The sequence below is a fragment of the Cryptomeria japonica genome, chromosome 9 (assembly GCF_030272615.1).
Source record: "Cryptomeria japonica chromosome 9, Sugi_1.0, whole genome shotgun sequence".
In the NCBI taxonomy this organism is placed as follows: Eukaryota; Viridiplantae; Streptophyta; class Pinopsida; order Cupressales; family Cupressaceae; genus Cryptomeria; species Cryptomeria japonica.
In genome coordinates, this window is record NC_081413.1 from 10344515 (window position 1) to 10358181 (window position 13667).

A 13667-nucleotide genomic window follows, 5' to 3' on the forward strand; every position below is an offset into this window, starting at 1 on the left:
TAAAACTCTGTACACATAATTAGTCTAATGTATCTGGTTCATCAGGATACATTGAGTCATATATATTGGCTTCGAATTCAATTCTAAGCCCGTCACATGTTTACACTCAGAAAAATTTACCAGTCTTGTCGTGGAATGAATTCATGCAGGAAACCGGCTATCAAGTTAAATTGGGTAGGTACAGTTAAATGTGGCAGAACCTGTCGAGGATACAGTTGAGACAGACTCATAGACCTGACTAGAAGACTCTTAATGCCCAGAAGATGTGAAACGTCCCCTAAAGTGGATTCAACATCACGTGATACATCTGAATACAACATGTGGCTTCTTTTTAATTTTTATTGCTGCCAAACCTGGGGTAAAAACATGCTTTCACACTGCTTTTTACAGCTGCCACTACTGCCCTCACTTGTCATGGTCATGAATTTCTTGTAGCACTTCTTCTATAACGTCTGTGATATTCTGTTATGACCTATTGTTTGGGGAAAATTCACATGGGATTGCAGAGTGACAACTTTAATAATTGACTGTTTTTGGCTGCCTTAGCAAATATGAATTGATGAAAAAGTTTTCAGATAGAGGCATACCTATTGCCTGTACACCTCTGGAAGTAGCAGAAGCATAACCATGCAAGGGAACTTCATTACCACAAGTGGTTTCTCACTTTTGAGAGTATTTACGCTTTCACCGTTAAAGTTACCACATACGACTTATAGCAAATTTTTCAATCACCATGGATAGCGTGTTGTACCGTGAACATGGATTGAATGTGTTCTTAACTGCAAGACAATTAAAATTGATTAAGGATTATTAAACACCAAGATCGTAGACTCGTCGTACAGATAAGAAAACACTAGAAGGTTTTATTTAGCAATCACTAGCAACCAAACATTGCAGTCATGTAGACCAAACAGCCAACCATTCTATAGAAAAATCTGGTAAAAAACAGTTGGCAATTTCGTTGGTTTATATTGAAATAAGGTAGATGGAAACAAAATAAATTCAAATTCATAAGATTAATGTGCAGCGGTTCATCCAAGGAGAAAAACCTGTTAATGGAAACTTCTGCCATCCAATGTCTTAGATGTATAAATATGATTCATTTACAAATTCTGTCAATGAATTGTTTTGTATTCGATGAAATTGAAGTTCTGAGAAAGAATCCAGAGAACAAGAAATCTAGACAATATGAAGCAGTCAGGCCGCAATGTCAAGTCTGATGAAGAAAGCTTACTTCCCATTTCTTCCAAAAAGACAACGACGACCACTTCAAGTGTGGTCAATAGCACATTATCTTCGGCATCAAATATTGCAAAAATATTGCCCACTGGAATTTTGTTTGTGTTTCAGGCTCTTTCTAATCTTCTCTCCAACAGTCAAGAATGCCAAACATCAGATAAGTATTTAGTAGGGGTGATTGTGGGTATTCTTGCAATAGCATGCTTCTTCTTTTCACTGGTAGACACCTTCACAGATGCCTCTACAGGCAAGGTTTATTATGGAATTGCCACCGTCAAAGGGCTAGCCACTGGTAATGAAATCAAGCCTTCGATTGAGTCTCATTATAAGATTAAATCTAAGGATTTGGTTAATGCAGCTATGGCAGTTTTGGTATTTTGTGTGATAACCCTCACTGAACAAAATGTGGTGCATTGTTTATATCCATCTGAAGAAGCCAATATACAGAAGATATACCAGGCACTTCTTGTTGCGCTGGGTGCACTTAGTGGTGTCATAGTTGTTAATCTTCCCTCCAAAAGGAAAGGAATCACTAGTCCGGTTACCAAAACATGAGTTCAAACCTTAAACATTAAGAAGCATTTATGTTATTTTTATATTCTGGGGAAACCTCAAATTCTTATACAGAAGTGTTAAATGTTTGTTCATCTGAAAGTTCATGGTCATTGCTTGTATCATCCAAGACATTATTTGTAATCCATTATAAATTTGACGTTTATTTCTTTATTACATTATTTAAAAAATAAATCAGACTGTTAATAGACAAAATAACATTTGAAAAATTATCTTTAAGTGTAGTTTCTTTCCCTCCTACATTTTGGAAAGTTGGAGTAGGGAACCATATTGGCCATCCCCATTAAAACAATCTAGTGGCATCAATTAGTTCTATGTTTTTTTGGTTTGTTGTTAGAATTTTTTTATTTTTCATTAAATAGCTCAGAAATAAGGATTGAATTTATTGGATATCCATATCAATCACGAATATATTTATAAACATGTACCAATTTCTATTTATGACAATGAGTGGACACTCAAATATTATGTTGATGCAAAATTTATAATTAGTATATTTGAAGATTATATCAATTGAAAAATTTATATTATCTTACACGTTTTGTGAAAAAATGCTAATACAACATTGATGGATAAGACAATTATAATCAATATTCTTTATTAGGTTCACACCTCATCAAGGTTTGAAGTATCAAATATATGTTGAACCTCAATACCCATACTGATTTTAAATATAAGAAGAAAGATTATGAAGAAAAATAACCCAATAGTTTGAAAAATCTGGCTAAGTAGACTTGTTGGAGGAAATCATCCAGTACATTAAGAGCTTCAGATAATACGGTTAGCTTCCAAGCATTAAGGTTGAGATTGTAAGCTATTAAGTTATTTTATTAGCTCATTATTGTCCTTGAATTGTACTTTTATTAATGTTCCTAGTCAAAGGTATTATCTTGCCTAATCAATCAAGTTAGCTTGTTGACAACCACTTTGCAGATGACTCAGTCCACACTCTCAATGAAGACTTAGTCAAAGGAAAAAATATAAAGAAAGCCCTTAAATGCTTGGCTACTATCTACAGAACCTTTGGTTTTACCATTCAATGGCATAAGAATTAATGTTATAGACAATTTGTCCTTCATTCACCCTCTTGTCTCAATTCCTTTGGGTTGAAATGGAATGGTCATGAATAGTTTTTCAAGGTTTGAGCATTCTTTTTTTGAAATCTTCACAAGTATTCTCATGGCAAGTGGTTCTTTCCAAACAAAAAGGATGGCTTATTGGATCACAAAACCCCTCTCTTTGGTAGGGAAAAGTAAAGTTTGTTTCAAGATATTTGTGGCCACCTAGAATTATTATTATCGGTGTTGAACTCCTCCTTGGGAATCTTAGATGAAGCTAAAAAAACATGTTCATGATTTTCTATGGCCTTCCTCAAATAACCACAAAGGTTTCTATCTTTTTTCCTAATAAATTTGTTTTCTCTCCCTTGTGAATCTAGAGATTTGGGGCTTTTATGTACATATTTCCAAGGTTTGGTTCTCTCTACCAAAATGATTATACTTGCCCTTAATAGAGATGAGGCCTAAAACATTTTGGTTAACATTGTATCATCTCAAGGAATCCCACTAGACATCATTCTTGAGAGGAGATTGGGCTTCCAACACTTCTCACCATGAAGAATTATGTTCAATTCGAAGGAAATTTTGTTATCAAAAACATTTGGAGGAATTGGAAATAAATTTAATCCTAGCTTTGCTACAATGTTTCAAGCTTATATGATGGTCTCTCCATAAACCAACATAATATGTGGTGGTCCCCATTCTACAAGTTCAAGGTCAACCTTTAAAAAAGTTGCCTTAGGTGCATGCCTTCAGATTTCACAAGAAAGAAATTCAATATTTGTGAGATTTATTCTTTCTAACATTTGTGAATATCATGTCATGCAATGAAATTGAAGTCACTTTTCACCTTTCTAACAAGAATTACAAAACCTTTGATACAATCATGAGGGCATTTCAGCTAATATAATTCACAAAATTAGTATCACCACTTCAAAAACTTGGTTGAAAGATTGAAAGTGGGGTCCAAACATGAGCTTTCATAATTATATTCCATAGCATGGATATTATTGGCTGTCTCCATATTTGCACATGATTCCAAAATTAAACTAGAGACATCATATGTAATCACCAATTTTCATTTAGCAATATAGATTTCACACAATCTAATTAGCTATTATAAAACCAAAATTGACATATTTTAGCTAATGTATTCTTTATAAGGAATTCTCATGGACTTCGAGGATTTTTCATTTGGGTGTCTTGGATCCTCATTACCCTTTATATGGGTAGGACTAAAGTCTTTTATGCATCGATTATATTTTTATCGAAGATCCCCAAAAGTCAAAACCTAGATTCATGAGTTTTTTGAGCCCTTCAAACTAAATCCTTTCTCTAAGAATATGATTCTTCTAGGAGATAGGCCTCACATTCCTTACAGATTAAACTAGATTTGGCATTCTTTTAGGGTGGAGATTCTCTTCAACATAAGGAAGGGTAGAAATTCTAGATTCTTTTCTAATTTCTTTTTTGAATAGGATATTTCACTTTATTCTAAATCAATTATTTGTTCTAATGATTTATCACATATCCAAGTGCAAGCTACCAAAATTTCCCTAGAAATGGCTTATGTTCAATAGTTTCTTGATCACTAGGGTAATTTTGCTTCTGCTATGGTGGAAGTTCTCTCATCTCTCTACTCCTCCTAGTGTTGCTCACATCCTCACAAGCATTGATGTTCATGAATCCTTTTTCATCATGGTAATCAAAATTCTTATTCCCAAGCTTCTCCATTGGATACCAAAAGACATCATGGACACCAAGGTTGTTCAAGACAATCTCATTAGTCATCTACCCCTCTACCACCCATAAGGTCAAGCTCTAGATAACCTATTGGTGGAGCTATTGAAATTTCACTAATTCATTGCAAAGAAGAAGAAGATAGAGCAAAAAAAAAACATGTTTTGGGACCCCCCTGTGGATGGCTTAGACTCTGTTAACATATGAGGTAATATAGGTAATCAAGACCCAACTTCTCCCCTATTTGTTTTTATAGATTTTATGATCTAGGTGTTGGTCAAATATGGAATCTATGGGTGTTATTTTATATCCACACACCTTTTTTGTGAAAATGTATAATTTTATTTTATACAAATGGTAAATATGACATTTATTCATCAAAACCATATTTATAGTTTTACAAAATGTTAGTAGAAGTTGTGAGAATATCAAAAAATATATATTTTTTAATTTTTTTTAATAAATTGGTCCCAATCTAATGTTACATATATATTTATTAGAAACTTTTAGTTAGAAAATTTGTGACTTGTGTCTAATCTAGCTATAATGAATCTAATTAATTTTTAATTGAAAATACTTAAATTCAATTCCATTGATAAATTGATGTCAAGTGTGAGGTGCCTATAAATGTTCCCCCACTTCCATTACAAAAATTCACTTCCATCGATAAATCGATGTCAAGTGTGAGGTGACTGTAAATGTTCCCCCGCTTACATTTCAAAAGAAACAAGACTGAACATAGACAAAGAAAAAGAGTCTCCACCAAATTACTTATATGAAAGATTAGATTTAAAAATATTAACGCAAAATCCAACATTTTGACTCCATAATGTCAAACAAATCCCTATGTAGATAAACCAAAAACACAATATTTTTTACACTCAAGCTGCTACCTTATAACCGCCACAATTTCAAAAAAACTCCTATATAGATAGACCAAAGATACTAAATTCAAGATGTTTAAATACCATATATGTCTAACCCAATGGCAAAAAATAGAATCAATACAAGAGACTTTAAAAATTCCTAATTTACCCTCCAGAAGAAATCAAACATTTAATACATTAAATTCTAGCATATACATTTGAGTTGATTTTTTATAGGAAGATATGATATTCATGGGATAGTCAAATATTGTAATGTATCTCTCTAGGTATTGTTTGACTATGTTTTGCTACTTTCATTTTTTGGAGTGATTAAGCATGGAGATTTTGGCTTAAACAACACACTATAAACTTTGACTTGCTTAGGTGGTTCATCTGAAATCACACTAGTAAGTGAGCCCTAGTGGACAAGCTAGTATGATTTTAGATGAACCACCTAAATAAGCCAAAGCTTAGAATATGTTATTTGAACTTGTCCAGCTTGAAAGATTTACATGACCACCATAAAAAATGTTGCAATAGATTTTCATGACTAATCAACTATTATTCTAATTGTGTAACCTAGAAAATAAAATAGAAACTATGAAAACTCCTAGATTACCAATGAACAAAATGCAGGAAATAATTTCAAAAGAAATAAACTCCCCATTGATGTCCCGTTGTGTCCTATCACCTTCTTCTCTTGAATTATATGATTTGATTTCTCTCAAACTACACTATAATGATCTTGAAGATGACAAAGATGAACAGACAATAGTCTTTGAATTCTAAATGCAAGCTAAATATGCAAAATGATATTATGAAGCTAAAAGGTATCTAAGCTAAGCCAAAGGCACACTGTCAAAATGCTCATAATTCTCTAAAATGACTGGAGTGCAAGATTACGATTAGATTCAAACTAGTGAAAAATGCAGCTTTAATAGATTTTCCATGATAAAAATCCCTTGTGGCAAAGATCAATGTTTGAGAGTGAATCTTGATAAATTGATGGCTATGATTTGATTGGTTGAGATGTGAGACAAGAAAGTGGAATATGTTCCTCCTACACATAAGGATGGAAGAAAAGGTGGGGGAGAAATCCAAGTGGTAGCTTGCTTGAGTTGACCACAGTTAGGAACTCCAAGAATATAGGATAGTTGGAGACAATCTAGGAAATGCAAGACAAGTGGAGTTTGACCAGGATGAGGTGGACACAACCTCCTCCAAAGATGTAGGAGTAGTGGAGGAAATATAGGAAATGGAAGTTGAAGATAACGTAGCTAATTAAAAATTAGCAAAAAAATAATATTTAGCCACGTCAAGAGTGAATTGGCAAGCTAAGCTGATGTGGAAGAGAGTGAGCTGGAAAAGGTGAAAAATTAAATTATTTTGAATTATTTAATTAAGAAGACTTTAGGAAGCTTGATTAATTAAATAATGTCTATTTAATTAATTGATTAAAAATAGAAGAATAAGCTAAATGAATTCAAATAAATAAACTTTTTAATTTATTTATTTAAAAGAAGAATAATCATTAAATAAATAATAAATATTTATTTAATAAATCATAGCCATTTTTAGGTGTATACACTAATCAATCCCCAAAAAAATTGATTTGTCATTGACTTCAATGTCTCTAATCACTTGTAGAAAAAAAATTAAAAAATTAAAAAATCACCAAACTATGAACATCTTTGATATTTTATTGGTAAAGAAATTTTAAATCTTATCTCTCAAGAAATCCAAATGGAAATACTTTGTGTGAAGGAAGGTATACATTAATTGACAATTGTGCCCTTTTCGATGTGAGAATTTAGGGGAGAGGGACGAATAGTTGTATGCGGTCCAATAGTCATTATAGCAATTATGCTTATAATATCCAACCTTACTTCAAATTTATACTATATATTATAAATAAATAGTCCACATGTAAGTAAAAATATAACCAAATGCTGGTCAAAATAGACCTATACTTGAACACATAAGAACTTGTAAATGTTATATAAAATGTACATATATACATTCATTAACAAGTAAAATAAAATAGAAATTTGTTTGAAATAAAATATCATAACTATCCACTATAAGTGTGTCATTTATAAAATAAGATGCTCATTTAATAAAATAAGATACTTGTTTAAATAAGTATTGTTGTCATACTGAAAAAATAGTATTCATATGTGTACAACTATTGGGGTAGCAATGTATATACATTGGAGTATTTCATATTAATAATTTGTCTTATCACAAATATAAAAGGTGAGCACAAAAAATACCTTGTATTTTTCCATTAAATGAGAAGGATTTTCAACAAGTTTTTGTGTTCAACTATTGGTCCATTCCTATTGGATATAAGTTGTATTTTATATAATAATGTGTTTTTTCTATAACAATAAATAATTTTTTGTACTCAACTATTGATCCATTTATGTTGGATATACAAATTAGAGATAACAAATATTTATAGTTACTAATATGTATTTGGCCCATCTATGTTGCATATAAACTCTATTTTTAAATAAAATATGAAATTTTACTAACAACAAATGTTATTTTTTTGTTCAATTACTAGCCATTTTTCGATTAAGTTTTGGTCAAATCTTTAAAAAGTCATTTTTAGGACACTTCGCACTAGACGTGCGATTTGCATGATATTCTATGTAACGACTACATGTTGACGAAGTTAGCCCTAACGCCTAACGACTATTAGTCCATCTCCCCTAATTATTGTTTCTAAGAACTTGATGGATACTAAAGGTTCACTATGTCAGAATCTACAAAGTTTTTGGGGTTCCTAATTATTATTTCTAAGAACTTGATGGATACTAAAGGTTCACTATGTCAGAATCTACAAAGTTTTTGGGGTTCGAAAGTCTGTTGGAATTCAAGTGTCAAAAGTTTGAAATTGACTCTATTCGAGCAGACGGGTCTACAGAATGCCTGGAGGTAAAGTCTTATTATATCTAGACACATGGGACCATGCTAAATGCAGCTCATTAAATGTTTAGAGTTTGCACTTTAGATACAATATGCTTCTGGATACGAAAGTTAAGAATTGAGTCCATGCCTGTTGGGTAGTAGTGCTAAGAGCAACTCTTAATGCACAGAAAATGTGAAACTTCCACTAAAGTGGATTTAACGTCACATGATACATCTCATGAGCACAACAGGTGGCCTCGGGCTTTTCATAGCTGCTTTTTATAGCTGCCAAATATAGGGTCAAACATGATGTCACTCTGCTTTTTATAGCTGCCACTACTGCCCACACTTGTCATGGTCATGAATTTCTTGTAGCACTTCTTTTATAACGTCTGTGATATTCTCTTCTGGCCTGTCGTCAGAGGAAAATTCACGAGGGGTCGCAGAGTGATAACTTCAAAATTGACTTTTTGGTTGCCTTAACAACTATGTATTCATGGAAAAGTTTTCAGATACAGGAGTACCCATTGCATGTACACCTGGAATGATATTCTGTTCTAGCAATGCAAGGTACCTTCATCGCCACAAGTGGTTTCTCACTTTCAAGCTCACCTTATACGACGACTGTTACACTGACAACATACAACTCATGGCAAATTTTTCAACTGCCTTGAATAGCGTATTGTACCATGAAAATAGATTCAATATGTTCTTAACTGCAGGACAATTCAAATAGATTAAGGACTAAACACCATGATAAGGAAAAACTATTAGATTTTATCTAGCAATCACTAGCAACCAAAGATTGAAGTCACGTAGACCCAACAACCGTCCCTAATGATAAGAAAATGCCTAATAAATTAGTTGCGCAATTTCCTTGTCTTTATTCAAATCAGGTAAATCGAAACAAAAGATATTTACATTCATAAAATTAATCTGCAGCGGTCCATCCAAGGAGAAAAACATGTTAATGTAGCTTCTAACTCTAATCCAATGTCTTAGACATATAAGTATAATTCATTTCCAACTTCTGTCAATGAATTGTTTTGTATTCTCTGAAATTGATGTTCTGAGAAAGAATCCAGAGAACAAAAAATCTGAACAATATGAAACAGTCAGGCGCCAATGTCAAGTCTAATGAAGAAAGCGTAATTCCCATTTCTGTCAATAGCACATTATCTTTGGCATCAAAAATTGCAAAAATATTGCCCACTGGAATCCTGTTTGTGTTTCAGGCTCTTTCTAATCTTCTCTCCAATAGTCAAGGATGCCAAACATCAGATAAGTATTTAGTAGGAGTGGTTGTGGGTATTCTTGCAATAGCATGCTTCTTCTTTTCACTGGTAGACACCTTCACAGATGCCTCCACAGGCAAAGTGTATTATGGAATTGCCACCATTAAAGGGTTAACTACTGGTAATGAAATTAAGCCTTCCAATGAGTCTGAGTATAAGATTTAATCTAAGGATTTGGTTCATGCAGCTATAGCAGTTTTGGTATTTTGTGTGAAAGCCCTCACAGACCAAAATGTGGTGCATTGTTTATATCCATCTGAAGAAGCCAATATACAGAAGATATACCAGGCACTTCTTGTTGCGCTGGGTGCACTTAGTGGTGTCATAGTTGTTAAGATTCCATCCAAAAGGCAAGGAATTACTAGTCCGGTGACCACAACATGAGGTCAAACCTCACAGTACAATGCATTTATCTTATTTTCACATTATGTGAAGGGCCTCAGATTTTCATATTCAGAAGTGTTTAAGTGTTCGCTCTTCTGAATTCCATGATCATAGCCCTTATCATCCAAAACATTATTTGCAATCTAGAATAAATTTAAAGTTTATTGCTTTATCACATTATATTCAGAAGAAATCATATTGTTAATAATACCAAACACAAATGGTAGGCTAAATAAGAAAATTTAACAAAATGTAGTTTCTTTGCTTCCTATAGCTTGGAAAGTTGAAAGGGTAGGGATTTGCGCCAGATTGGCCATCCTGATTAGCTTATAGAACATTCTGGTGTCATCGACTTGTTCTATGTTTTTGTTGGTTGGAATTTCTATTGTTCATCATATAGCTCATAAATAAGGATTGATTTGGTTGGATTTACCCACATCAATCACAGATTTGTTTATAAACATGCCAACATGCCAATTTTTAGTGATGATAACAAGTGAACATTAGATCATTATTTCAATTGAGAAATTTATATTATCTTAAATATTAAGAAAAGAAGTTATCTACTATCACATAAGTGAAAATAAGTAGGACAATAATAATCAATAATCTTTGTTAGGTTTATGCCTCATCTCAGTTTGAAGCATAAAGATGTGGTGAACCTCAAACCTATACCTATTGTATTAATTACAAGCAAAATTCTAGAGAAAATTGTGCAAAAGTTTGAAGAATGTGGCTAAGTAGACTTTTTAGAAGAAATCACCTAATAAATTAAGAGCTCTAGATAATATATTTTGCCTCCAAGCCTCCAGGTTGAGATTGCAATCTTTTAAGTTGCTTTATAATCTCATTGTTCTCCTTGAATTGTAATTTCTTTTATGGGGCTAGGTTAGTCATTTCAACCAATAAATTAATAAAAAACATACTTTCTTTTAAGTTGTTTTATAATCGCATTGTTGTCCTTGAATTATACTTTCTTTTATGTGGCTAGGTTGGTCATTTGAACTAATAAATTAATACAAAATATTTGAATTTTGACCTACGCAACTAGGCACCAATAATTTCATATGTCTTTCATAACAACATAGTGACAAGTGTTTGTAACCACATTGTTCTTAGTAGAAGTGCCAAGGAGAGTATTTTTCCATAATCAAGTAAAGTCAAAAAGAAAAAGTAGGAATGGTAGAGAATTCAAGCATGGAGCTAAGACCAAAACCAGTAAAAGATGGATTTAGCCATGGTGTAGAAAGGGAAAGAGGGAGTTGGATAATAAAGTTGATGTAGTTGCTAATATGAAGTTTAGCATGGAGAAAATTTTATGAATTGAGTTCGGCTTATGAATCAAATTTGAACTACCAAATAAAAAGGCTAATATTGTTTCATTTAGTCTACTTAAATTTATAATTACAAATTCTTTGAGATGACAAGTGTTATGTAAATTTAGCAAGAGTTTCTTGTAGATAGATTGAAGGAAAAAAATAAATTGATGTGTCCTTTAGACCACTGCCAATTTTTGAAAAAAACTAGAATTCCAACAAGTGGAAAGAAAGATTGAATAATTGGGAGGGATGACATTTTTGAGTTTAAGGACTATAAATTTGTCTTTGTAAGAGAATAAAATAGAGCTTGACTTATCAACATGATGTCCATTAAAATCTTGCTTAGAATTTCTTTTTTCTTTTTTCGATAATTAAACTACTAGATAGGGCCAATCCCCTTTCATTTTAATTAAGGTAAAATATACATCTTGATCATAGAGTTCCACCTGAAATGCAGTATTTTCCTACTATATAGGTAGTTCTTATTTATACTCATTTATAGCAATCACCTAAAAACTATATACATTTGCATGTAGCCATTCGACAAATTACAAATTTGCACAAAGGCCCAAATAAGTCTAATCTCTAGCCATCTACCTTTCTATAAATTCAAAAAACAATTTATTATTTTCCAACCATTTTAGATCACCTCCATACATCAAAATTTCCTAACAGGAATGCATATTCTACTAAAACTAAGTAAACAAAATATGTCAAAACACATGTGCAAGGGAACGATGATTCATTTCTAACCTTCACAATCACAATCCATTTTTCTGTCGTCCATAGGGACTTCTCTTTCCATGTTGATTCCTTGAGTCTGCTCCTCCAGGCCTTCCATCTAGATGAATTTTAAAATCTAATCCAATGCTGGATTGACAACAATATTTTTCCATTTCAAAAGAATTTAGACTTTTAACTGTTGTCTCCTTGTAGTCCAAATATTCCATTGCATCATCTAAAAGGATTATTGCCAATTTTGGAACCTCCTCCCCTTGTTTATCAAAATCCTTAGGCGGAGGAATCCAAAAATTCTCACAATTTCTCAATACATCCTCCATACCACCCAAGACTTGAGCTTTAAAAATTACTTTGCATAGTTTTCTAGTCATTTCTTTGCTTAATCCACTATATAATGCTAAAGCCAAAAACATTGATGAAATGTTTGTATTAACCCGATACATGCAATCTGTCATTATGAACTCCTCACCCAATAAGGATTTGATCGCATATACTACTAAGGGGTGGTTGTATCTCAGAAAGGTATTTAACCTCTTGTCTACGTTTTCTCCTAAAAAGGCCATTTGTCTCTTCTTAGCAAGCAGATAGATCAGAGTCTCCATTGGGCAAATAATTTTGGACTATTAAACGAACCACAATATTTGTTTGTGAAAAAATTCTTTCTAGAAATTTGACTGGTCCTTTTCGATAGTTTAATCCTCCTCAAATCCACCTTAAAGAGTCACGTCAATTTTGGAGTCCCAATCTGTCATCCCATTTCAGATTTGGGAATTAATAGCCTTTCAATCAAGATTTTGATTGATCAAGTTTCGAGGAGGCCAACTCAATTGATGATGATTCCAAGTGGCTTTTTACCCATCTTATCACCTCCAAATTTAGCACCATCTCCATCTACCACCAAATTGACTATACTAAATACTTTTTTCTAGCCCACTTTGATCAGGAAATTCAATATAGAATTAAATTGAACAAAACAACCTGGGTGCAAACAATAATGATTTAATCATCTGATATTTGTGGATCAATTAAAATCTATCTGCCTTTATCAACCATCCCATCACCAAGTATACCTCCACCCACTGACCTTATAGTCCCATCAAATTTTAATGGTAAGTTTTTAAACTCAAATTTTCATCGACTGTAATTATAATGGGAAACAAATAGTGATTAAAAATTTATATGGTCACTTTCTATAACAATCAATTGGTAGCAAATTAAATATTTATGACTACATTTTTTGCCAGAGTGTCCGCTTCAGAATTCCCTTCCCTATAAATATGAGAAATTTTGAAATCTTCCAGTTTCGTGATTATGTCTCAAATTGGGATTAACCATTTGGCCTTCAACAAATTTGGTGACCTATTGTTTCGAATTGCATTGACTATAATTTGGGAATCACCTTCTAAGTGAATTCTCTTAGCTCCAATTCTAAGACCCATTTGTAATCCTAGCAAAGTAGCTATTATTTTTGCTAGATTATTGGTTATCATTCTGAAAGACTCTGAATACTAGGAAATTATGTTTCCTCCATCATCC

The 13667-nt window shown here is 32.7% G+C and overlaps 2 protein-coding genes across 2 annotated transcripts; both read left to right on the forward strand.

The window, feature by feature from the left end:
* The first annotated feature begins 1188 nt into the window (after positions 1 to 1188).
* LOC131077183 (protein DMP3-like) lies at positions 1189 to 1794 on the forward strand. Its single transcript, XM_058014620.2, has one exon. The coding sequence runs from the start codon at positions 1189 to 1191 to the stop codon at positions 1792 to 1794; it is 606 nt and encodes a 201-aa protein (XP_057870603.2).
* A 7704-nt stretch (positions 1795 to 9498) lies between these two features.
* On the forward strand, positions 9499 to 10071 carry LOC131077182 (protein DMP6-like). The gene is made up of 2 exons (XM_058014619.1): positions 9499 to 9763; positions 9875 to 10071. Exons 1-2 carry the CDS (start codon positions 9499 to 9501, stop codon positions 10069 to 10071), a joined length of 462 nt encoding a protein of 153 aa, XP_057870602.1.
* Positions 10072 to 13667: the final 3596 nt, after the last annotated feature.